At 43.3% G+C, this 27,937-nt stretch overlaps 1 protein-coding gene across 5 annotated transcripts in view; it reads left to right on the forward strand.

Moving 5' to 3' along the window:
- Positions 1-27,937, forward strand: part of LOC139278583 (copine-8) — a 435,806-nt gene that overhangs the window by 57,279 nt on the left and 350,590 nt on the right. For 4 of the 5 annotated variants that reach the window (XM_070897510.1, XM_070897511.1, XM_070897512.1 and 1 more), the window contains exon 2: positions 20,374-20,414. In XM_070897510.1, coding sequence (XP_070753611.1) covers positions 20,374-20,414 — 41 coding nt within the window. Of the gene's footprint in view, positions 1-20,373; positions 20,415-22,610; positions 22,656-27,937 lie in introns of those variants that run through there. The other variant, XM_070897513.1, reaches the window with a different exon arrangement.

Here is a 27,937-nt window from a genome sequence, read left to right on the forward strand (position 1 = left end):
TTGTAGACACAAGCTCTGACCCTTTTTGACTCTCTTGCAAAGGTGGAGGCTCAGAAACCTCCACGGACTCAGGACTCCGATTTACAAAGAATGTACAGCATAGAAACAGGCCATTTGGCCCAACTGATCTCCAATGGAAAGCATTGTTGTAAGTATTTTGAACACACAAATTGTATTGGTAAAATTAATTATTTTTGTAAATTTGATAATTTTTTTTAACATCGATTTTGTTACATCCTTATTTCCAATATGAAGTCCTCAGCTTAATGGAGAAATAAAGACGGTGGCTGAAAAGATTCTGAAAAATACTTTGAGCGATTCAATGGCTCCTCTTCTTTTTCAATTGGTAGTTTTTGCAAATTGCTCATTCTGTTTTCATACATCTTTACTCGTTTTTATTGGAAGTTTATGTACCTGTTTCGTCACCTTCATGATACATTCTTTTATATATTCAGGTCTGATTTGTCACTGGTGTATAAATGCAAAACTTCAACCAATCAAACACAGACATCTGCATGAGTACCTGGGTCTGGCTTTAGCGTGGTCTGTTGGGTGGGAATGGGGTGGTAGCGAGTCTAAAATCAGAGTGCAGAGCACTTACCGCTCTGCTCCCACTCACCACCATTTTGCCCAGGGCAGTTACAAAGGGTGGCCCCGAATCAGGCGAGAGCCTCATTAACTTATGCAGATCAGGATCCTGTGACATCCATAGGACCCAGGTTGGAATTTCGAGGGACAGCTGGGCGGAGCATGTGTCAGATGGTAAGCGGCCTAATCAATGGTCCTTAAATGGATTACTGGAGGCTGCTGACAGAATGGCCCAGGAAAGATCTCTTTTTTTTGGTGGGAAGAGCAAGAGTTTTGCTACCTGGGTCTATGAAAAATCAACCGGGCCACTGCCATTCCATCCAAGGACCTCCTGGCATCGCCTCTTCCCCCACTCCAACTATCGACTGCTCAGCCTGGGGGCCGGCTGATTTCCTGCTCTCGCAGGACCATGCGAAGCAGTGAGGCGCCTGGTTGGAGCACGCTGCAGCTCATCATCAGAATTGAAATGAGATTTGGACCACCAAATAGCTCAAGCCTGTTGCTGGCAAGAACGGGCAGTAATTAAAATTGGCCCTACAAAGTGTGATAAAGAAATGTGATACAGCATGCGGGATGTACAAAATGTGCTCGGTATGGAACTAGTCCATCTTCCATGGCATTGCACATGAAGTCAAGACCTTGTGTAGTCTTTCGGTGAGACGGGGTTAGAGAATGGAATGGGGGGCAGTAGGACACGGTGCACAGCCATAATTCAGTCTCCATTTTAATGTTAAGCATTCTGTCCTTATTTTACATATGATTATTTACAGTTCTATAGAAAAAACAAAAGAATTTAGGAAGCAGTGAAGTAGAGTACAGGAGTTCCTTCGCAGTGCAGATTGAGGAACTGGAAGGTGCAAAACAGAGGCACTGCAGTGCCACCACTGGCCAAAGGTTGTAATTACAGTGTGAAAACTTTCCATAGGAAGTTTCCATTATAAATACACTGATTGGAATTTATAATGGAAAAGTTGACATGACTATGTGACCAAAAACAGGAAGTACAGTTTGGTAGACAGCAAGTGCATGCAGATGTAAGATGGATATATTATAGATGGTGTGGAGTTAGGAATGTTCGAATGTGTAACCACTATGTGCAGTAAGTGGAACAGTGGTGGTGCAATGTCAGTGAAAAATGAATCACGGCCCAGCTTTTGCGGTAGTAATGACAGCGAAATGTCAGCATTCACCGTCATTACCCCTCTGAAACTTCAGGACGTAGCGCATACTGTGAAACACCCCATTAAATGTTAAGCCTTGTTGGAATAGGTGTAACTGGGGTTTTACCAGCATATTGACTGCTGAACAACCGTTCTGGCCCTGAGAAACTAATTTTATATTTGTGGAATGTCAAATTTTTCCATTATGATAAAAATGACCAGATTTTATGAGATTACGAGATCTCTGTGGGCAGCTTTCTTCGAGATGAGCAGTGATTGCCGTCACTTCGCTGCTGACTGCAAGGGTTCAATTTTCCCCAATGATTTGCGTTGTTTTTTTGGCCTAAATTAAAAAATCCAAGTTTCCCCAATCTTTGAGCGCCAGCGTAACTCCGTTAGTTACGATTTTTTTAGGTTAGTTTTTTTTTTGCGTAACCTGATGTCTACGCCAGTTTTTCACAATTATGGAAGTTTGGCCAATTCAAATTTCTCCTATGATGGTGTATGTGACCACTCCCGAAAAACCTTCTGGGCACTTAAAAAAAAAAACCCAGCGCATATTAAAAAATCGGCGCAGAAAGACGCTATTGTTTTTCTGCAAAGTTTTGGAGGGAGTCAAGAACACATTAAATATGCATCAAAAAGCTTAGTTTTTTCAAACTTAAAGCACAGGAAATGGAAGTTTAATGGAATTTTTAAAGTTTTCTTTTTTTAAAAACTGACATGCCACCACCGAACATCTCCAAACTGGCTCGAGGGTTGGAGCGTCTGCCGGCAGAATCGGTCCCTCGCCTAGACATGGGCTAAGGGTTCGTGTTCAAAAGAAGCCCGGGGTGGGTGTGGGGGGACGAATGGAAGGCGAAAGGAAGGCATGAGAAGCCTATACTATGCAGCAAATGAAGCTCGGGCAGGGTGGGGGTGGGCAGGGTGGGGGGGGGGTGGGGTGGTGGGTTCCTGATCATTGCAATTGCTCAGACCTGGGTGTGGTCCATACTTCAGCATCGACCTTGGGGAGCGAGAACAAAGAATCTTGTCCTGCCTGCCATTTTGAGCTTCTTGCAAAGGTATAATTTAATCATGGGACAGTACAGACAATGCCATACCTTGTGCAAGCCTTCTGCATGATGGTGCTGCGGAGGAGACAATTGATTCGATGTCATCGCATGAGGAACTTCAGAACACATAGGGTGTTGGGCAGGAGGCCTTACCAAGGTCGGGTATATCGAGACAGGCATTTGTACCAGCATCCGAGTGATGCAGACTGTGTCAGAAGGCTCGTTTCCGCAAAAAAGTTGTAACTGAGATCTGTGAGTTGGTGAAAGCAGACCTGCAACCTAGAAGTGTCAGGAAGACTGCTTTGTCAGTTGAAGTGAAGGTTCCAGCTACACTTTCATTCTATGCATCTGGATCGTTCCAGGCTACAACTCGGGATGTGTGTGCCATTTCTCAACATGCAACACATATCTGCATTTGGCAGGTGACAGCTGCACTATACGTCCAGAGGAATGACAATATAAAGTTCCCCTTGACTACCCAGGCAATGCGTGAAAGGGCTGTGGGCTTCTCCAGGATTGCTGGCTTCTCAAAGGTACAGGACTGCATGGATTGTACCCACATCACCTTGCGAGCACCTTTGGAGGATTCTGAGATATACAGGAATAGAAAAGGATTCCACTCCATTAATGTGCAGCTCATGTATGACAGCATGCATCACATCATGTCAGTTGATACGAGATACCCTGGGAGCACCCATGATACATTCATCCTTTGTGAGCGTGCTATATCTGCCATGTTTCAGCAGCAGCCAGAAGGACAAGCTGGCGACTGGGAGATAAGGGTACGGCCTCACCACCTGGCTCATGACGCGCCTACGCATAACCCAGATGGAAGCTGACCATGAATACAACATGTTGCACATTGCAATAGAGAGGACCATTGGCATCTTGAAACAGCGTTTCCGATGCCTGGACCATTCTGGAGGCTACTTGCAATACTCCCCTGAGATTGTCAGTCAGTTCACTGTTGTGTGCTGCATGCTGCATAACTTAGCCATCATGAGGCAGCAGCAGCTGGGAGTAGAAGGCCCATCTGAGGTGAGAGTGGCTGATGATGATGAGGAAGAGGCAGCTGACGAGGAGGAGGAAGAGGACGAGGAAGCCATGGAACTACCTGAACGTGGAGCACGACGGTGGAGGAGAGCGGGCCGTCGTGCCCCTTTAACGATTGCTCGAGCTTTGCACCAGCAGCTCATCCGGGAACGCTTTGCTACCTGAAAGCTCAGCGGCAACTATTCCACATGGACCATGTTTACTGCTTGGACCTGTTCCGTACTGTTGTGTTGTGTTAAAGGAACAACTGATGGAAATAATTCTTGATTACTTCAAAAAGTTGTGTTAATAATGGAACAAATAATATAAATTATTCTTTAGTTCAAAAAGTTGTATTAATAATGGAATAAATAATGTAAATAATTCAGTTTTAATTTAAAATATATTTTATTCAAAAGTTTAACAAACATTTGTTTGTACTTAACTTTAATAAAATTATTCTTGTATCAAACTAATTGTTTCAGTTAAGAGCACTCAAAAACTCTAAGATCACTTACAAACTTCTAAACTTGTAAAGTTACATAACTAATAAATACTTAATTTGAGAACAGTTACAACAGTAACAACAATAATAATAATAACAACAACAGCAGCAAAGAAAGGCTGCACCCATTTCTTCTCCATCTTATTCTAAGACCACCCGCTGCGATTGGTCTTGTTGACTCCACCCCTGCCCGCAGGCAGTGACGCAGCGTTTCTCAGGTTGGTACCAAGCTTATTCTTTCGAACATCTCGGGTAATGTGCACTTCTTGATGGCGGGGGCAGGCGGTAAAGTGGAGGGCCCAGCTTGGGCCTCTTCAGAGGCTGGTCTGGGGATTGGCAGTTGATTCTGTCAATGGACGCGGGGTTTGCACGTGTTCCCTTAATGCAGCAGCTAACTCCGACATTCCCTCCCTCATGTGCCCTGACAGTGTGTCAACTACCTCCAACATTCCCTCCTTCATGTTCGCCGACAGTGTCTCAGCTACCTGTGACATGCCCTCTCTCATGTTGAGCAACAGTATGCCAACTACCTGCAACATTCCCTCCCTCCTATTTATTGACAGTGTTCGCATTTCTCGTGAGAGTGTTGTTACTTCTCCTGGCAGTCCTGATACCTCATCACCCACCCCACTGATGGTGTCCAGGAGTGATTGGGTAAGGTAGTGCTCTCCTCACTCATTGCCATCATTTGAACCACATCTATTAGATCCTGCACTTCAGAAGAGTTCTGCTTAGCTCTCCATCCCCTCCTCACCCTGGGTGTGGCTCACTTCGTCCCACTGGGACTCGCAGCCTCGGACGATGGAGCCCTGGGTGTGCCTCACTGCACCTGACTGGAATCCCCAGCCTCGGACGGTGAGAAACCATGGACTGTTCCACCAACACTCAAACCACTCAGGGAACGGCTGGCACCTCAATGGGCGGCACCTGCACCTCCTCCACAGTGAGTACAACAGTGGGGGATTCATCCATCCCCTCCTCCTCACCCCTATATTCTTAGGCTGGAAGATGGGATTGTAAGATGTTCTCCTCTTCAGGCTTGTCCGCTTCTGAATCTTCTTCTGCATTGTCAGGGTTGGCCTCAAGTTCTGCAAAATCTAATAGAACAGAAAAATGGTTAGCAGCAGAGGAGGGGGCAGGATGGGTGGTATGAGTAGGCTCACACAGCACAGGCCACAGGCTGATTTGAAGGCCCACGATGAATGATCGCACATTGCATCAACCAAATCGTAGTTGACGGAGACATCCCCATGAACCGAAGCATGGCTAGCCCGCGCAGGATTTAACATTTAGCAAAGCCAGACTGTGGAATTTGCAGGACTTACCCTCTCCCTCGCGTGTGGGCCAGCTTGTGCAGTGGTGGTTGCTTTTCTCCAGGCAGGACCCATCAAAGCAGCGACACTCTCTTCCAAGGATGCCAGTGGGTGCAGATTTGCCGGGCCTCCTCCTGTTCCAGTTCTTTCTCGTTTGTTGTGTGACACTTTCCTCTGCAAAGATGAAAATATAACTTTTAGAGAGGGTGTTCTCCTGCTGGGTGGAACATATACAGATGGTCACATTTACAATTGCAATTCTATTGAATAAATGAAAATATTACTTACACTAATTACTTGACCAAGGTCCTACCACTTCTTGCACTGGCCTCCAGACGTTGGGGTGGTGACCATGGCACAGTAATCTTCTGCAAGTTGGTTCCAGCATTTCTTCATTTCTTTTGGTGGGACTTTTATGTGACCACTGCTAGTGTCCAGCTCCTGCCAACTGGCCTCAATCACAGTAACTAGTGCCTCCACTTCATCCTGTAAGAAATTCTTGGTCCTTGCGCTGCGTTGCATCTTGTATTGCAGCTCCGATTTTTCCAATAAGAATTAAAGTTCTCACATAGAAGTCGCTCTTTAAAAATGGCCGAATGCAGACCGGGAGCTGTACTGGACATGCGTGCCCATAGGAATCACGTCAAAAATGTCCTTTTTTTTCGCACATGCGCAGAAGGGGCAGCATCATTTTTTCGGCGCAGACAGTAGGCTCCACCCCCCGAGGTTACAGGACAGGCTGCGTTGCACCAAATTCAAAAAATAGAACGGGGAAACTTGCTTCTTTTTTTTGAGTAGTTGGTTCCAAGAAAAATGGACATAACCTTGGCAATATGCCAAAAAAACGGCTTTGGGGAAAATTACTGGCCTATGTTAATAGAATGTAAGACCTAAAGGTATATGCTATCTTTGATTGACGTGCTAGTATTTTTTTTACAGAAATAAATTGTCTGGAACCCTTTCTGTGTAATGTGACGAAATAAAAAGTATTTGTGAGATATCTTTCACTTATTTTAGTTTTTGTTGCTAATGTGATCAGCTCATTAATAAAGTGGCTGTTTTATTATTGTTATGCTACAAAATAAACACCAGTACTGTTGGGCAATTCTTATGATAATTTGGATTCGTTTTCAAACCCTTTCCAAATATTTGCTTCGCTCCTTTATACTCTAGACCTGTTGTGACACTTTAAAATGCATCGATAATTTAAAATCCTCCTTTGAGTAACTGCAGCTGTTAATGCCAAAGTAACTCGCCATTATATCCCGTGGTGAATTTTTGTATATTTTAGCACGCCCAAAACTATGGGATTATTTTTATTAAATGAGCTGAAAGGGAAAGATTTTCATACAATCTAGTGTTCCTCAAATTGCTAAACTCTAATAAATATTTTTGGTCTTTAATCGAAGCAGCATACCAGATTTTTCTCTTTAAACCCAGGTGCTTGGGAACAGTTCTTGTGCCTTTGATATATACGATAGTAAAATACTAAATGTTTGATAAAGGACGAGGAAAATACTCTGAAAGGGCATTGAGATCAATGTATTGTGATTCACTGACATGTTAAAGCAACGCTTTTAACCATGTCCCAGCAAATATTGACACACTCCCAGGAAGGATCCTTTACAAAAATTGGCACTCTCCTAGGGATTCCTGCCTTATCTTCAGTCTTAACTATCCAAAATACAACAGTGTTATCAGAGGATACCTTGCTGACAAGGACGGAAGGATTATATATTATATGAAGAATGAGTTTATTGAGGTGCTATATAGAAATAGTAATAAAATTAATGTAAGTGTTTTGAAAATTGGGATAACATTGTATGTTAGGTTCTTAAAGAAATGTAGAGATTTAGGGAAAAAATGCCAGTTAAAATAAATGAATGTGAAATAGATAAAATTGAACAGTAAAATGTATTAACATATATAGTGTGTATAATCTTGTATATAGATAATTTAATGCAAAGTATTTTTATGTAATGTGTATTAAACATAATTTAATTGACCCCTATATTTGCGGGAAGGGAGTGGGGGGGTGTTTTTACTGGGAGAAAGGTGGAAATGCCAGGAACGCAGAAGTTCTGTTGTATTTAACAGCAGGACCACATTATCATTTTTGTTCTGTGTTACCTGCCTGGCAACCGGACAGATAGACAGACTGTCCGCCTGCCGGGGGGGGGGGGGGGGAAGAGTCAAACTGGCAATTACGAGGGAGGGGGGACCTGGAAATATCGCGGGTTTTGAGGTGGGGGAGGGGAGGGGGGGTGACGAATTGGTCGAGAGGGAGGGGGTGCCGGGAAATATTGCGGGTTTGGAGGCAGGCGAGACTTGGATTGGTAATTGGGAAGGAAGGGGGCCAGGAAACATTGCGGGTTTGGAGGGGGCTGAGGCTATCATGGCAGAAGGTTTGCTTGACGGGCCACGTAGAAGCACACTTGCTCCTCCTGGCCCACAAGCAGTGCCGTAAAAAGCATTTACTTCCTGGATGCGACCACCTCCACCTCCCTTTAGATGCCGGGTTTCACGAGCCCTAGAAAAGTCGACTGGCCAGCGTCAAATTTAAATGCCTGTCAAAATATCAGTCACGGGGGCTCATTTAAATATTATAATGAGGTACCCACAGATTATTCGGATGCTCCCACACCAAACGCAGCTAAAATGGAAGCGGGCGCCTTCACAATGGGTGGGGATTGGCTTTCACACATTTTCCGATTTTAATAGTGCCATGGGATCTTTTACATCCACTTGAGAAGGCAGACAGGGGCTCAGTTTAACATTTCATCCGAAATACAGCAGCTTCAACAGTGCAACACCACTTTAGTACTGCACTGAAGTGTCGACCTAGATTATGTGCTCAATTTTCTGGAGTGGGATTTGAACCCACAACCTCCTGGCTCAGATTCAAGATTGCTACCACTGAGTGATGCCTAATGCTTATTCACTCTCACGGGTGAATGGGATCTGGTGCAGGACAAGATATGGACAGCAGAGGTTTGAAATAGCTGATATCTACAGAGGGTGGAAGCTGGGAAGCCAGCCAGGAGAGCATTGCGATAGTTGAGTCTAAAGATGACAAAGGTATGGATGAGGATTTCGGCAGCAGATGGGCTGAGGCAGGAGTGGAGGCTGCCAATGTTACAGAAGTGGAAGTAGGTGCTCTTTCTGAGGGCGAGTGTATGGGGTTAGAATTTCAGACACTGGGGTTGGCACAATGGCTCGGGCGGGGGCTAGAATCAGTGGAGAGGGAACGTAGTTTGTGGCAGGGACCAAAGACGATGGCTTTGAACTTCCCAGTATTCATCCCGGACTGGAATCTGACTCCCATATCTTCTGATTAGGGTTGCCGACTCTTGTTGGAGATATTCCTGGAGGTTTCAACTTATGAGCTCCGTGTCCCACCATTGGTCTGACACGCCCACCCCCACAGAGCACCATCTTCCCATGCCACTTGGAAAGCAAACAGACTCTTCATTATCCGCTTAGTTGATTCTTGACTGAGAGTCAAACTGACTTTTTTCTTCCCCTCATATCCAGCATTTTTATGACTAATAAACAAAAGTGAAAAAAAGCTGTTTTTTTTATTGCCCACTGATTTTTCTGCAGGGTTGCTCACCGCAGTGTCCAGGAGATTAATTCCTGGAGATGCCAGGACAGTCCTGCGGAGCTCACAATCAAGGCCAGGCCATAGATGGTGAAGAGGAAGGAGCTAAGGATAGATCCTTGGGGGACTTGAGAGATAACGATGTGGGCGTGGGAAGATAAGCCATTGATGGAGATGCTCTGGCTATGATTGGTGAGGTTAGAGTGGAACCAAGCAAGGGCAGTCCCATTGAGCTGGGCATCGAAGGAGAGGCATTGGAGGGGGATGGTGTGGCAAAGGACATAATAGCTACTGTATTTCGCAATTCTGTTAAATAATGGCTTCATCTAATCTTAGAATGGGGGGGAAAGTTGAAATAACTGAAATGATCAGATGCAACTCATAGTTTTAGATAAAAGAAAACCACGAATGCTGGAAATGCTGAAAGTGTAGTGTTGGAAAATTACAATCATTTCAGATGGGACAATTAGCACTGGCAATCAGGTTGGAGAAACCACATTTAATGGGCTGATGAGGATAAATCCACACCTACTCAAGATACAAAGAGCAGTGGAAAACAGTACGTATATGTCAAGATTTTAAACCTGCTGGCACCTTCCCAAAAGTAGCTGATGTATTTCAATCTCTAGGATGCCGTTCGGATTTGTGGTTTGGCGCTCTGTTAATAAGGTTTGTCAAAGTTGCAAGGTCTCCGATTAGAATATTTTCAGCACTGTTAAATAAAGTATAATTGGCACATATTTATATTAAAGGCAAAACAAATCTTAGCTTATTTTGTAAAAGCAGTACTTCACTGGTTAAATTGTATGCTATACAACTTAAACCAAATTATAGAATGTAAAATTGAAACTTGCATCCAAAATGATGTAGAACAGCATATAAACATTGCTTAGATGTTAGCCAACACTTCCGCAATCTAAAAGTTAACAAAAATAGCCTTTGTAAGTTTACGAACTGTATGCTGCACACAGATGGAACAATCGTTGTTTTGGTGCTTCTGACTACATTACGATACTTCCATGCAACTCTCCCTGCTCAACTCCAGGAAAATCAAGAGGCTACATGAAGGATAAACAATGTTGGAGCATGTTTTAATCCATTCTAGAGGTTTACAAAGTTACTCAAACCCTGAAATTGTGTTAGAGCTTTGAAAACACCCAGACATCTTTAAGCTTTTTTTAAAAATAGCTATCTCTGTTTAATCCTCATTCAGTGGTGGCTGCTGACCTTTGTGACCTGTGAAGTACATCTATACATGCCTAACTGAGCCAGCATGTTACCATGGCAATGAGCCCTTCCTGCGGAATCCCTCTTCCAACTTTAATTTTGGTTGTATTGAATTGTAACGCAATGCGTGTATGTCTGAAAGTGTCCAAGCAAGTGCCTTGCTTAAAGGATGAATGTTAGAAGTGTTCTACATTTAGCCACATTCCCCTTGGATTCTCTTATGTTAATTAAAGACAGTGTTATGTGCAGAAAGGTATAAATTGACAGAGGGGTCAGAATAGCAGCACTAGGTTCTGGCAACAAAATCCCATCTAATTTCACCGGCTGTAATCCAACACTATGGCTCAGATTTTGGAAATTACAAATGAATGTGCAGTTGTGCACATCTGCATGGTGACCGACAGCGGCATTGGCTCCCCGCTCATCTACACACACACCTCTATGAGAGGCAGTGCTTCACCTGCCTCAGCTGGCGAGCCTCAGCTGGCGAGTTACCGCTGGTCTCTTTGTCAAAGATCGCCACTAGTTTTTCTTTACTGCTGCCTTCATGGCAACCACATTTGGCCGATCTACTGAGGATCACATGACTGCATAAAAGTATATTTGATCATTTTTGAGTTGTGGCCAAGGTTAGCTAATGGGAAGAATGTTGTACTGAAAAGCCATGCACCATTTTACAAAGTATGTACAGCACAGAAACAGGCCATTTGGCCCACAGGGTCCGTGCTGGTGCTTACGCTTTTTCCCAAACCTCCTCCCACCCCTCGTCATCTAATGTCATCAACGTATCCTTCTATTCCTTTCTCCCTCATGTGCATATCTAGCTTCCCCTTGAACGCATTGATACTATTCGCCTTAACTGCTCCATGTGATAGCAAGTTCCACATTCTAACTGCTCCCTGGGTAAAGAGGTTTCTCCTGAATTCCCTGTTGGATTTATTGGTGACTATCTTATATTGATGGTTCTGGTTTTGCCTGCTATCAAAAACATGTTCTCTATGTCTACCCTTTCATAATCAATCGGGTCACCCTTCAGTCTTTTCTTTTCTGGAGAAAAGAGCCCCAATCTGGTCAATTTTTCCTGGTGGATATAAACTCTCAGTTCTGGGGTCATTCTATTAAATCTTTTTTTACGCCTTCTCCAGTGCCTCTATATCCTTTTTATATGATGGAGGCCAGAACTGTTCACATTACTCCCAAGTGTGGTCTAACCAAGAAGTCTAACACAACTTCTTTGCTTTTCAATTCTATCCCTCTAGAAATGAACCCTGGTGCTCTACTTGCTTTGTTATGGTCTTATTAACCTGCATCGCTACTTTTAGTGAACTGTATCTGTAGCCACAGATCCCCTGTTTCTCTACCCCATTTAGACACGTATTTTCCAAGGGGTACGTGGCCTCCTTATTCTTCCTACCAAAATGTATTCTCTCGCACTTATCGATATTGAAGTTAATTTGCCAATTACACGCCCACTCTGCATGTTTATTAATGTCTTCCTGTATTTTGTCGCAAGCCCCAATTTTAAATGAGGGTGTGAATGTGGTGTGTGGGGCCTGGTTGGGTGCGAAGTGTCTATGATGGCACGGCGTGGGGCTTGGACGATTTTAACCCCTAGGCCTCCTTGCATGTAGCAGGACAGACTCCCACCCAAACCGGCGGGAATGACCAGGGGAATCCTCGTCTGGTGGGAGGCCACTGTCGGGGACTCAAGGGAACGGTTCCCATCATAAAGTAAGTGGTGAGGGAAGGGGTCCGGAAGTCAATTTGGTCTGGGTGGGTTGGGAAGCTCGGGACAGGGGAGACCCAAGGTTCCTATGTGGGGCCCAGAAGTGCACTCCTGCTCCTCCTGGCTCACAACAAGACCCCAAAAAAATTACAAATTTTAACTTAACTGAGGCTCTTCAGGCCCCGATCCTGTCTGCTGCCCAGCAATGTGCTCGACTTGCATGACCCGTGGTTACAATCGCCTCGAAGACTGAGTGACATCATCGGACTTCGGCTTTTAAAGATTAATAAGGCCCCCACCCTCCTGTGCCAGGTGGCCTTGATGCTGCTGAAAACCCGGTAATTAAAATGGTGCTGGGTGTGAATGCATTGGAATGTAGCAGGAATTACACAACCACCATTTTAATCCCCGGCTCGGTCCATTCTCAGAGGGCAGTCAGGGTTAAAATAGGGCCTAGAGGTAGCACTTGTATGTATATAATAAGAAGTAACTGCCTGTGCATTGTTAGCTTGCTTGTCTGACGTCCTATTTGACCTTCAGCTGAGCTACCAACCCAGTATCCTCTCCTTCACAAAGACCACCTTTGTCCACCTCTGTAATGGCACCTGTCTCAGCCCATCTGCCTTGGAAACCTTCATCCATGCCTTTCTTAACTCCTGACTCGACTGTTCCAATATTCTCCTGGCTGTCCTCCCATCTCCCACTCTCCATAAACTTGAGCTGATCCAAAACTCTATTCCCCATACCCTATCCTGCCACCTGAATTCCGATTAATCCATCACCCTGTTGCTCATTGACCTGCATCCAACAATGCCTCAAATCTCATTGAAACACATAAAATTCTTACAGGGCTTAACAGGGTAGGTGCAGGGAGGATGTTTCCCCAGGCTGGGGTGTCTAGAGCCAGGGATCACAATCTCAGAATAAGAGGTCAGCCATTTAGGATTGAGATGAGGAGAAATGTCTTCACTCAGAGGGTGGTGAATTGTTGGAATTCTCTCCCCCAGAGGGCTATGGAAGCTCAGTTGTTGAGTATATTTAAAACAGAGATCGATAGATTTTTGGATATTAAGGGAATTAAGGGATCTGGGGATAGTGCAGGAAAGTGGATTTGAGGTAGATCAGCCATGATCTTATTGAAAGGCGGAGTAGGCTTGAATGGCCGACTCCTGCTCCTATTTCTTATGTTCTTAAATTTAAAATTCTTATTCTTCTGTTCAAATCCCTCCATGGCCTCACCCCACCTTATTCCTGTAACCTCCTCCAGCCCTGCAAAACCTCTTTAACTCTGGCCTCTTGTACTTTGCTCCACCATTGGCGGTCATGCCTTCAGTCTAGGCCCCAAGCTCTGGAATGTTCTCCCTAAACCTCTCTACCTATCTCTGCTCCTTTTAAGACACTCCTTAAAACCTACCTCTTTGACCAAACTTTTAGCCACCCATCCTAATATGTCTTAGTTTGGCTCAATGTCAAATGTTTGTCTGATTCTGATTACACCCCTGTGAAGTGCCTTGTGGATGTTTTCCTATGTTAAAGGTGCTATATAAATGCAAGTTGTTTGTGTAACAGCTGATAGCAGATTTTTTCACTGTGCACCTGTGGTATGGACAATTCTAACATTCCCTCAGCTGAAGTCAATATTTACTTTGCTAGAGTCCATACCACTGTAGATAGAAACTGACTGTGTAAGCTCCTGTTGACAGATGAAATGTTTATTTTACAATTGCTCCATTGACTACACTCCCAGAGGAATAACAATCCCTCCAGCTTGATCAAATGGTTATTTGGCAAATGCTTCTGGTTAGATGAACAAGTGTGGAGATTGCCTTATAAAGAAAGACTTGGATTTATATCGCGCCTTTCATGATCACCAGACATCTCGAAGTGCTTTACAGCCAATGAAGTACTTTCGGAGTGTAGTCACTGTTGTAATGTAGGATATAGCTTTCTTTCATAAAAGCCATTCCTTTTACAAAAAAAGGTTATAGCTTTTGATACATCGGGGGGGATTTTAACCCCCAAAAATGGGTGGGTTGGGGTCAGGTGGGAAGTTAGTGTTAAAAATCTGAATCCTGACTAGAACCCACCTCCAACCCGCCCACATGCTTTTAACGGAGGCAGGACACGGGGAGTGCACCCAGCCCATTCCCAGGAGAGGGATCTCCTATTTAAATATGATAATCAGGCTGGCGTGCTTCATAATTAACCACCATTTAAAATTTAACTCTGGTTGGTGTCGTGAAACCCGGCAGTAAAGTAAGGCGAGGAATGCTGGATCCAGGAGGTAAGTGCCTTTACATTTATCTCCTTGTTCCAACGTCCCTGCCTAACCCACGGCCCGCAATCAGAGACCCCCCCCCATTGGGCCTCCAATTTCCCCCTCCCCCCCTCTGCCCCAATGCTCCTCTGTCCCCCATGTGGAGGTCTTCTGGTCCCCTGATCAGCTGCTCTGGCTCTTCTCTGATTGGCTGCACCTGCCCCCCCCCCCCGATCAGCTGCTCTGACCTCCCTGATTGCCTGCCCTCCCCCAGCGATCAGCTGCTCTGGCCTCTCTGATTGGCCGCTCTTGGCACCTCCAATCGGCTACTCCCCGCCTCTCCTGATTGGCCGCTTGCCAACCCTGCCCTTCCCACCCCCCCGATCAGTAGCACTGACCCCCCTGATTGGCCACTCCTGACCCCACCCCCCCTCCCCGGTTAGCTGCTCTCAGCATTCGCCCGTTCACCGGCCACTCCCGGTCCCCTGTGCCGCTCCTGGCTCCCACCGGCCCTCTGATGATCACTCGGCCCCCTCCCCAGTTTCTCCAGCCCTCCATGCTGCTCCTGGCCCCCGATGAACACCCGACTGCCCTTCCCCGCCCCCCACCTTCTCCACCCCGCTCCTCCGGACCACCCCCAGGCCCCATGTGATTTCCGCCCTCCCTTCCCTCTGTGGCTTAGTGCCACAGGCCTACCCGCCCGTCCGCAGCCAACCTCTCCATCTGGCTGGCTGCAGGTGGGAAACAAAGGTATTCACTCCAAATCCACAACTTTATGGCAGGGCCTGCGGCAAACCCACCTCCCCATTAACATTAAGGCCATTGCGTATACAGCACCACAGAAACAGGCCATTTGGCCCAACTGGTCTATTCTGGCGTTTATGCTCCACATGAGCCTCCTCTCACTCCTTGTCATCAGTTGTAGTTAAATGATTTTAAAAAAGACCTGAGAAGTTAACCCAATTATCGATTCTTGACCATAATAGTTATTTACACCAACTGGAAAAACAACCAGTGTGTGTGAGTAGATACAATCTGAATGAATGGATCAATCTTCTAACACAGATTCACATTTTACATTTGAAAGTTGTCAAGATCATGGAAGGAATTCTTGATTCACACGACTGTTGAATTGGTGATGAAACACTTTAACTGTGGCAAAATCTGAAATTTGGACAGAATGACTATCTTTGCTCCCCATAAGTTCTGACAAGCGTATGAAACTAAATTCCCAGGTGATTCTGAAATAGAGCTTTGAATGCTGAATTTATAGGATCTAACAACGGGATCGACCAGGAATTAGAATGGAGGAGCGGCTCACAATCAAGAGCAGCACTTGTATTTTCTGACCACTGAAACAGATTATGTAATCCTATGCAAAATCTAACATGACTCTAACAGTAATCACCAGCACAATTAGAATGGAATTACCACAGCAGTAAAAGGCAGTGGATATATAGCAATCAAAATCAAATGACCAGCATAATTTGAAATCATTTTCGCGTTCTTTTTGCTTCAGATAGCTCTAACTAACTGTCATCATTGATTAAAATCATAATCTGTATAACACAACATTTCAAAGTGTGTTGTGCTCAATTTCATTGAAAAAGATTCCAGGTCAAGGAATCTTGTTATTTGGCAGTTTGTAATTTGTGCTATTTTTAATAAGCAGTAGATGTTTACATGAGTCAAAAGGAAAGTAACATGATCATTGAAGGATTCATGCAGCAAAAGCCTAAGGGGTACGTATAAAGAAAGCCGAGTAGTCTTCAAGAGATGCCCAATGGCAGTCCATTTTATCGTTAAGCATTTACTGCATGAGAAGTAAAACCGATAATTAAAACCTATATGGAAAAATATAATTTCTTTAAATCCATATGAATTATATGTTAACACCGAATTGATACTTTATCCATACATTTAGTCTAAAATAATTATACAGTTAATTTGTTCCGGTGTATAGGCCAATGTTTTGGGAAATTCAATATAATTGACAGCCGCAGGAAATCCAGTTGGCAGATCGTTTAGCACCAGCTGTCAACTATATATCTGTGACAAGAGCATTCAGCAGTTTTTTTCTGTACTTACCTTAATTACTGACGTAGTATTTGCAGAAGAACAGATTTTGTTGCTGTTAGCATTGGCTGAGTATCACTTTCGCCGCTGAGTCAGGAAGGTTGTGGACTCAAGCTACACTTGAGAGGATCGAGCACATAATGTAGGCTGTGCTTCAGTGAAGTGCTGAGGGAGTTCTGCACTGTTGGAGGTGCCAGGTTTCGGATGAGACATTAAACTGGCATCGTTTGCCCTATCCGGTGGAGAAAAAAATTCCATAGCACTATTTGATGAAGAGCAGGGGAGTTCTCCTGGTATCCTGGTCAATGTTCATCATTCAATCGATATCACAGATTATTTGGTTGTATATCTCATTGCTGTTTGTGAGACCTTGTTGGATGCAAATTGGCTGTCGTGTTTCCCTATATTTCAACAGTGACTACACTTCAAAAGTACTTAATTGGTTTGGGAACATCCTGGGATCATGAAAGGCACTATGTGAATGCATCTTCTTTATATCTAGTTTTGAGGTAATATGGATATACATAGGTTAAAATAAAATCAAAAAATATTAGTGATAAACAGTAGATTAATCAGCACCTGAAAAAGAAAGACTGGTTAACATTTCTGGTTGAACCCACCCAAAATGTTAACTGTCTTTCTCTTTCAGAAGCTAATTAACCAGCTGTACATCTACATGAACCTGTGCTGTCTGCTTGGTTATATGAAGGTAACAGGTCTCAGGGCATTATTTGAAGAAGAGCTAACATTCTCTCCTCATCCAACACCACCAAAAACCGATTGATATCAATTATCTTAGTTGCCATTTATGAGATTTTGCTGTAAGCAAACTGGCAGCCACATTTACTTCATTAACAACAGTGGCTACGTTGCAATTAATTGGTCATAAAGCACTCCAGAATATCCTAAGAACATGCTCAGGTGCTTTTACTAGTGGACCGCCCACAGAAAAACAGATTGAGTTTCTCTGAGTGCTTTAGTAGGTGTAGCGGATCTGAAGCTTATGAATCTACATCTAGTAATAGAAGTGCGCGACTGCAGATGTAACTGTGACAGGTAGCTTTATAATGGAAAACGTCTATCCAAATATCACCCAGAGGCATGACAGAATTGTGATGCCCAAGTGCATTACATGCATAGCAAATTTGATACATTATAGATAATTTCAGATTATCAGCATTAATGATTTATCTTTGGTTCATTTGGATAATCATTCCAGCACTGTAAGAAGTGAGGGATGTCTGTTGTCACATTGTCTGTCTGTCTGTCTCTTAAACTAATTTCTCATCTCAATAACTTCTCTTCCTTGGAATTTGGCTCATCTGATTTTGGGCTCCTTTTAAAAAAAATATATGAATGTGCTGGAAACTGTGTTTTGTTCAGCGTTGACTTTTTTATTTCAATAATTTAAAGTATAGTATTGGATTTCCAACATAACGGACGTTCTATTATCAGACTGTCAGTGCCTTTTGAAAATGAACAGAAGAATCCTTCATGCATTTGACTTTGTTCTCATAAAAAGTCACATTGATAAATATTAGCTAACTTGACTCTTGATCCTTTCACTGGGCCACTTGGGACTTTGCAGATGGTTTCAGTACCGTCCTAAATTCTGAATATTGTAACTATCTTTGAAAATATAATTAGCGATTATTAATGTATAACTGTAATAACGTTAACATATTAAATTGCATTTGTTGCATTGCATTTCATTCAGCAAATGCCATGGAGATGTGAATCTGTAAATGAATAAAATAGGTGCTACAATTCAATCCTAGAGTCTGGTTGCCTTTTGCAAATAGTGGGCAAATTACCATGCATTAATGCATACACCCATTTAAAAAAACAAGTTACTTCAATATTTTCAACAAACTTTGATTTTGTACTGCTTTCAAAGAACATACTGAGAACAGTCAGTTTCTTATTTTCCCCCCAAATCTTGTTTTTTTTGGTGTTTCTTTTATCTCTTTTAATCTTCTTTATAACATATAGGGGCCGAAATTGGTGGACATACCGCCCAAAATTGCGAAATTGATCAAAAAATACCTACATACCGCCCACATACCGCCCGACGGGAAATTCATCAGCAACATACCGCTGGGCGGTATGCATACCGTCCACCCACCTGGAGCACCCTACCAACCGCCCAGAAGTCCAACATTGGTAGCATACTACTGACATACCACCGAGCTGCACACCGTCTGAAAAGAGATGGTTTTATGCTGATGGTATGTCGATGGTATGTAAACTAAAATGTTCTCCCCCCCCCCCTCCCCGTGATCTATTTCTCTCACCCGCCACCCCCGCAGAGATATAGTCCTCCCCTCCCAGCAATCTAATCCTCTTTCCCCCCCCCCAGAAATCTAATCCCCCCCCCCCAGAGAGATCTTAAACCCCCCCCAGAGATCTAATCCCACCCCCAGAGATCTAGTCCTCCCCCACCCCCCACCCCTCGAGATCTATTCCGCACCCCCCCCCCCACCGGAAAAAGTGAAAATAAATAAATAGATAACAATATAAGTATTATAAATAAATCCAAAGCACTACACAAAACAATTAAAAAATCTAAACGTACCTGGAGACACATACCTGCGATCTGACATCGGCAGTCTCTGGCCTCCGGACTGCTCTTCTTGGCGGGGGGCGGGGGGCGATGGGGGGACAGAGGTCGATGGAAGAGCGCGCGTGTGCAGAACTCGGGACGTCCCAGACAACTTGCCCTGCACCGCCGGAGCAGACCGTCCGTTGCACTCCGCTAACTCACCGCTCAGGACCGCCCGGACCAATGTTGCCAGCACTCCGCCCCAGCGGTACCAGGTGGTGAAGATTGACCGCCAAGAATCGGGCGGTCCACCAAATTCGGCCCCCCCTGGGTTATTTAATCACAAACATAAACTGGGAATATGGATTTTTAGATATTGTCATTTGGAATCAGTCTACAAAATTAATTATGTTTATAAAATAAGGTAAGCCTAATCAGTATGGGACCGGGTGCCAGATTTGATCAGAATGTTGCTGTTTGACCTGTAGACTTTGGTTTGAATCTGTGCCACACGAATGAAATGAGAGTCTCCTTGGTCTACAGATCTGACTCGGAAGCAAAATTAGTTTGGGACGTTTTATCTCGGTTCCCAGTATTAAAAACGTATAGCATAATGTTACATTTCTTTTTGCTTAACTGACCATGATACATTGGAATTTCTAGCTATCAGAAAAAAAGGCCATTAGGCTCAACAAGACCATCAGCCCCTTTTAGAGATCCACCTGATCTTCCAGCCTGCTGGAATATTCCATTTATCCCCAGTAGCTGCTTGTACCTAATTTTATGATTTGCTTCAATGGTCTTCACCGGTGACACATCATACGCGTCTATTGCCCTTTAGACCAAACGGCTCCGCCTGACTCTGTTTTACAAATAACTTCCCAATTTTTATCTTGCTCCCAGTGCTTGAAATCTTTGCCATAATGAACAGTTTGCCTAACTTAATTTTGTTTAGCTGAAAATGCTCACTCAGGCCAGTGTGCGGGGGGGAGGGGGCGGTGGGGGCGGTGGGTGCTTTATGAGGCAATGTAGGGATCCTGTGCAAATGTCTTTGATCACAAGATCAAGTGTTGTGCCTTTATGAGGAGTTTCATTTATCAGTTTGTCTGACAATTGGCAAACGTTGCCCATGGTGGATACTGAGTTCAGGAGGCTATAATTTGAAATTGGATTGCAACTATATGTCTTTGAAGCTATACCAGGAGAGCTGTTGAGCCATCATATATATATTTTTACAATTTAAATATTAAACATGAACTCGTGTTTAATGAGACATTTTATTTCCCTGCAGGAATCTGTTGGACAGAGATACATTTTCTAAGTCAGATCCAAGTAAGTAACTGGAAATTTCTGTACTCTATTTGTTTGCATGATTTATATAAAGTATTGGTCTGTACTAGTCTGTAACTGACATTAAAATATAGTAGTAACAATACTCTGTAAACCATTTCCAGTTATTGTAAACCACAAGCGAGGTTACTGCATAATTTTTCCTCTTAAAGAAATAATTCTTTTTAAGAAGGTTTGTAGTTTTACTTAGTAGCACACTTAAGTACCTTACCTAAACTGAAAAAAAGACTAGATTATTTATTTCGTGATTTTAATTTTTTTCCTATTATTTGATAAGGTTGGCTCATAAAGGTTGTGGAGTCGAGCCAAAATGCTGAATGGATAGCAAATTTACTAAAAATAGAAGCAGAGAGTAGGGGTGAAGGATAGTTATTCAGATTGGAGAAAGATAGAATGTGGTGTTCCATAAACATCAGTAGTGGGACCACTGTTATTCATAATTTACATGAATGATTTAGGCCCCAATATTGGTGGCCTTACCACCCAATGCTGACGATTGCCGCCATGTTTTGCCTCCGGTCTCCCCTCTGTGCCAGTTTCCACTTGGGCTGGAGCAGGCGGGAGGGGAGTACCGCTGGGAACGCCCGCTGATGGCTGCTGGCGGGCAAGTAGCGTAAGTGACCTCCCGCCCGCCGAGCTGCCAGATTGGTGCGGGCGGGATTTGGCGCCACAAGGGAAGGACCGCTGAGTGGAAGCTGGTCTAGCCCCAGCGGTAAGTACAAAGACCTGCAATAAAAGGTTAGTGGACATGTTTAAAATTATTTTTACTACAGCGACATACCTGGATGGGGTCTCCTGTAGGTGTTCTGGTATTTTTTTTTTCTTTGTAATGATTTTTATTTTCAGCTCCTCCACCCTCCCTGGGCCCGACTCCATCCTCGGCGGCACTTGGGCAGCAAGAGCCTTTGCCGCCGAGATTGAGAGCTCCCGCCTGCTGCCGCCCAGATTGATGGTGTAAGCCGTTATTTGGCCGCCGGGCGGTACTGCCACCATTTTTGGTGGAATCTTCCAGGCAAAGTATCGCCCGGTCTCTCGCCAGCCATTGGCGGTTCTTTGGGTGGCACTTGGGCGGGCCTTGGGTTTCAGCGATTTCGGGCTTTTGGACTTTGGAATAAGTAACTCAATATCAACATTTGCAGATGATATCAAACTTGGGGTAGGGGTGGTTGCATAGTTAACACCGAGGAATAATGCAGCATAATACAAGAAGACATTAGAAAACTTGCAGACTGGACAGTAAGTGTCAAATAAACTTTAACATAGGTAAATGTGAGGTGATGCAATTTGGTAGGAAAAGCAAAAACATCACCTTTACCTTATAGGGAATAAGAAACTGAATGGGATAGAAGAGCAAAGTGATCTAGGAATACAGATGAACAAATCATTTAAACCAGGTCAGCAAAGCAATTAAAAATGCCAACAAAGCACTGGGATTTATTTCTAGAGGTTTAGAATTTGAAAGTAGTGAAGTTATGTTAAACTTTTATAGGACCCTGGTCAGGCCGCACTTAGAGTCCTGTGCACAGTTCTGGTCTCCATACTATAAAAAGGACACAGAAGCACTGACGAAAGTGGAAAAAAAAGATTTACAAGGATGGTACCAGAACTGCGAGATTGCAGCTATTGGGAAAGATTGAAACCGGTTGGGGCGTTTTTCTTTAGAAAAGAGAAGACTTAGAGGAGACCCGATAGAGGTCTTTAAAATTATGAATGGGTTGGCCAGGGTAGATGTGGAGAGAATGTTTCCACTTGTGGGAGAATCCAAAACAAGGGGCCATAAATACAACTAAGGTTGTAATAAATCCAATCGGGAAATAAGAAGAAATGGTTACAATGTGGAACTCACTATCACAGCAAGTGGTTGAGGCAAATAGATTAGATACTTTCAAAAGGACACTAGATGAGTACATAAGAGAAAAGGGAATAGGCTGCATCTGAGATGAGGTAGATGAAATGGGGGATGACATGTGGAGTATAAACACCAGCACAGACTAGCTGGGCAGAGTGGCCTGTCTCTGTGCTGTATATTCTATGTCATTATATATAATTGTTGGCAACTTTGTTTTGTGCTTTTAGAAATTACTTTTAATTGTATGCACATTTCATCTTTTTTATTCTGATTATATTTTCTATTCTTTTACAGGCCTTTTCCTTTTTAGTGACTTATTCTGTTCTGCTTCTTTATCCTGTTTTTATTTCTTCATCCAATAAATTTTCAAAAAGGTTGGGTATTACAAATTACTTTCCATGCTACATTTCCTGTTTTGCTCAAATGTGAATCAATTAAAAAATTAACCAATTTACTATTAATACTTTGTCGTGTATATAAGTAAGGGAATAAGCAGTGAGACAATAAAATGGTCTTCATTATCAGCATTCGAGTCAAAAACATACTGGATATTCCTTTCTCCCAACTGCATTTTGTTTCATTGCTGTTTCATTAGCCAGCAATAGACTGGTCAGCCTAAAGGGTCATTGCCTTGGTGATATTTGGTACAATCCTCGAGAAATCACCTGGACTAATAAATAATGCTACCACTAACTAAATGATTACAAATGCTTGAGTTTTGACAGTAATATAATATGGTGAAAGTGATTTCTTATAAATGCAAATTCTATCTATTGTTCATTATTAAGTATCTATATGTGAAATCAGCATGAGCAACACTGTGAGCTGAATTGCATCCTCTCCGGTCGGCAGCAGCTTAGTAGTAACTGATGCCTCAATTGCAATGTAAATGGTAGAATAACACTGTAGTTGTTAGGGACAGGGTGATCTCTATCTGTGTGTGTGCCGTGTAATAAAACAAATAAAAGGAGAAGGAAAAGAAGCACAAGTGAACGGAGAAAAGTGCAAACAGCAGCTGGTGACTCAAGTAGGAACTGACACACGGGAAGTGCAGAAGAAACTGATGACATGAAATTGGTCAAATTTGCAGATGATACTAAACGAGGAGGGACTGTGGATCAAAGGAAGCAGCTCAGAAATGACAGAATGAGCTGGACAAAATATCTAAGTGGGTGGGACAATGGCAGATTACAATTAACACAGACAAGCGATAAATACTTGCATATCAGATGGAAAAATGGGTAATACACTTACTCCATGAACAGAGTCAAATAACCAAGGAAGAGGTTAATAAGTTTCTTGGTAGCAACAATCAACAAAACCAATAGAATGTTGAAATAAATAGCCCAATCAGTACTAAATAAGTCAGAAGAATTGATAATCAAACATTGTAGTGTTCTCATCAGACCACACTTTGAGTACTGTGTCTATTTTTGGTCACAAGGCATTGGAGACCACAAGACTGATGAGTATTGTTAGATGTGTGGTTATGAGGAAATACAGGGAGAGACGTGGAGTTTTGGAAGGATGCAACTGAGAGGTAGGCTTACAGGGGTAGAAGGTTGTAAATAGTATGGAAAAGGTAAATTTTCAAAAATTGTTTTAAGTTAAATTGTGACAGCAGAACAAGCAAACACAGGTTTAAACTAGTAAGCACCAAATTTAACTCTGATATCAGTAAGTTCTTCTTCACATGAAGAGCGATCAATACTCGGAATGAATTTCCAGATAGAGTAGCGGAGGCAAAAACTCTAGCATCATTTAAGAACCTCTTGGATGTTGTAATCAGGGGACTTCAGGATCATTCTGGACAGATAAACGAAGCTTCGCCTGAATGGCCTTTCCCATCTGTAATTATATTGTGATTTTGTAAACCGCTGCCCAGCTGAGATTAGCTGGAAGCTTCTGGTCTGCATGGCCCAGTATTAAACCTTTCTCCACTTGATCACTTGAGCAATTGCCGGTGTTTATTTCTGTTCTGCCCTGTCATGCACTTGCATCTAACCATTTTGCAACCGATTACCACTATTTCCCTTCAAAATGTCCATGGCCTTGCAAATAAAGCTCTCATCATCCATGACCTTATCTAGATGAATCCATTAGCATCCCAAAGCTGATGAAAACATGGCTCACAGAGGATGACTCCTACCTCTTACTGAGGCTGGTCACCTCTGATTACAAATTCCCCTGCCATAGTCGTGATGTGGCTCCTTTCAATAGGTCCCACTCTTAATTCTTTGATACTTTCATCTTTTGAGGAGCTCATCCTGTACTACCTCTCATACTTCTTCAAAGTTCTTGTTTACTGTCCTCTCGAGTCACTTAGTTAGATTTCTTAGCTGAAATCTTTTGCGTCCTGTCCTCACTCAGCCTTTGCAACAAATGAAAACGCATCCCCGATAATTGCAGCCCTCAGCTAAACTCCTGACTCTCTCTTCTCCAAATTTGTCTGCACTCATTTCCTCACTCATGTCCTCACTCAATCTCATTCTATGCACTAATTCTCCCAACCCCACTGCCATCACCTTGATTTTGTGATATGTGAAGAGAAAAAGATTAGCGAAGACAAACGCAGGTCTCTTGCGGTCAGATTCAGGTGAATTTATAATGGGGAACAAAGAAATGGCAGACCAGTTGAACAAATACTTTGGTTCTGTCTTCACGAAGGAAGACACAAATAACCTTCCGGAAATACTAGGGGACCGAGGGTCTAGTGAGAAGGAGGAAGTGAAGGAAATCCTTATTAGGCAGGAAATTGTGTTAGGGAAATTGATGGGATTGAAGGCCGATAAATCCCCGGGGCCTGATAGTCTGCATCCCAGAGTACTTAAGGAAGTGGCCATAGAAATAGTGGATGCATTGGTGATCATTTTCCAACAGTCTATCGACTCTGGATCAGGTCCTATGGACTGGAGGGTAGCTAATGTAACACCACTTTTTAAGAAAGGAGGGAGAGAGAAAACGGGTAATTATAGATCGGTTAGCCTGACATCAGTAGTGGGGAAAATGTTGGAATCAATTATTAAAGATGAAATAGCAGCGCATTTGGAAAGCAGTGACAGGATTGGTCCAAGTCAGCATGGATTTATGAAAGGGAAATCATGCTTGACAAATCTTCTAGAATTTTTTGAGGATGTAACTAGCAGAGTGGACAAGGGAGAACCAGTGGATGTGGTGTATTTGGACTTTCAAAAGGCTTTTGACAAGGTCCCACACAAGAGATTGGTGTGCAAAATTAAAGCACATGGTATTCGAGGTAAAGTACTGACGTGGATAGAGAACTGGTTGGCACACAGGAAGCAGAGAGTTGGGATAAACAGGTCCTTTTCAGAATGGCAGGCAGTGACTTGTGGGGTGCCGCAGGGCTCAGTGCTGGGACCCCAGCTATTTACAATATACATTAATGATTTGAATGAAGGAATTAAGTGTAATATCTCCAAGTTTGCAGATGACACTAAGCTGGGTGGTGGTGTGAGCTGTGAGGAGGATGCTAAGAGGCTGCAGGGTGACTTGGACAGGTTAGATGAGTGGGCAAACGCATGGCAGATGCAATATAATGTGGATAAATGTGAGGTTATCCACTTTGGTGGCAAAAAACACGAAGGCAGAATATTATCTGAATGGCGGCAGATTAGGAAAAGGGGAGGTGCAACGAGACCTGGATGTCATGGTATATCAGTCATTGAAAGTTGGCCTGCAAGTGCAGCAGGCAGTGAAGAAGGAAAATGGCATGTTGGCCTTCATAGCTAGGGGATTTGAGTATAGGAGCAGGGAGGTCTTACTGCAGTTGTACAGGGCCTTAGTGAGGCCTCACCTTGAATATTGTGTTCAGTTTTGGTCTCCTAATCTGAGGAAGGACGTTCTTGCTATTGAGGGAGTGCAGCGAAGGTTCACCAGACTGATTCCCGGGATGGCAGGACTGACATATGAGGAGAGACTGGATCGACTGGGCCTGTAGTTTAGAAGGATGAGAGGGGATCTCATAGAAATATATAAAGTTCTGACGGGACTGGCCAGGTTAGATGCAGGAAGAATGTTCCCGATGTTGGGGAAGTCCAGAACCAGGGGACACAGTCTTAGGATAAGGGGTAGGCTATTTAGGACTGAGATGAGGAGAAACATCTTCACTCAGAGCTGTTAACCTGTGGAATTCCCTACTGCAGAGAATTGTTGATGCCAGTTCATTGGATATATTCAAGAGGGAGTTAGATATGACCCTTATGGCTAAAGGGATCAAGGGGTATGGAGAGAAAGCAGGAAAGGGGTACTGAGGTGAATGATCAGCCATGATCTTATTGAATGATGGTGCAGGCTCGAATGGCCGTATGGCCTACTCCTGCACCTATTTTCTATGTTTCTATGTCAACTTGAGAAGCATTGCCACACCCAAGCCTACCTTTAACTTAGCCATCTCTGACCACTTCCTGATTTCATTTAACATTCATATCACCCTATCTGCTTCAAACCTCTCTACAAACATGCTCAATATCCTCAGCTGCATTTCTAGCGCACTCTCAAATTTCCCAACTTTCTCTCTTTTGCTCCTGTTGTGCCTCAACACAGCTGTTGCATTCATAGTGCTCATCCACTATTTTACTTCTGCCTTCAATGCCATTGTCTACTCCAGCTCCTTCACGGTCTCCTGCCCCCTTCACTCACTTCCCCACCTCCAAGCTCTTAAATATGAGGTTGATGGACTGTTGTGCAGCAGGCACACAATTGACCTGTTTTCCAGCTCCAGATCTCGCTTGATCACCTAAATTAGTATGGCCCCTCTTCTTGTCCAAATTCTTCCACTACTCAAGGAAAGTAGAAGGTATGGTATAACATGAGGCTTTGCTTTTCAAATACAAATTGCTTTCTCTGATCTCCTTCCTCTGCTTTCCCCATCTTCAACACCAAATGGGAGGAGCTGATCGATTTCTTCACTTGAAAGATTGAGATGATCCATTTGGCAGAAAGTTTTCTACATGGAAGCTTAGTGTTTATATATGAATTCAATGGGCCAGAAATCGCGCTCCTCACGGGCACATGCGAACCGCGTGCACCTAAACCCAGCACTTGTGATCTGTCAAAAAATCTCTTGACAGATCGCACGCATGCGAAGGAAAAGGGCCTCTGTGGAATGAGAGTTGGCATTTGCCCAACTCCTGCCCATCGAATGTCCTTCCAATTCTTAACTGGTAAAAGCAGGCGTAAGGCCTGCTTTTACCAACGTAAAAGTTTTAAAAAATAGAAAAATAAAATATTATCACTTATTTATATATTAAAAACCCTGTCCATTAAGGTAATTTTTTTTTATCCGTTTCAAAACATATAAAAAAATTAAAATAAGAAAAATTTGTATAAAAATATAAAATTAATTTGCATTTTAATTCATTTTAAATATGTAATATGTTTTTAAAATTTATTTTCAGTGTTTGTGTGTTTTGGGGAGGTATTCCCATTCATACTTGTAGGAGCTTCAAATATACGGAATTACCATAAGTATGAATGGGTATCCCCCTACTCTGATAGGTTGGGCCGGCCCACGTGATCCCAGAGATCCGTACAAAACCCATACGATCCTGGGATTCTTGGGCCCCTATGTTGACTCTCGCATATAGCCCCAGAACCTCCGGGACCACCAGGTACTTTCGTAGAAATTATTGCGGTC

Source organism: Pristiophorus japonicus, chromosome 13 (genome assembly GCF_044704955.1).
Source record: "Pristiophorus japonicus isolate sPriJap1 chromosome 13, sPriJap1.hap1, whole genome shotgun sequence".
Classification (NCBI taxonomy): domain Eukaryota; kingdom Metazoa; phylum Chordata; class Chondrichthyes; family Pristiophoridae; genus Pristiophorus; species Pristiophorus japonicus.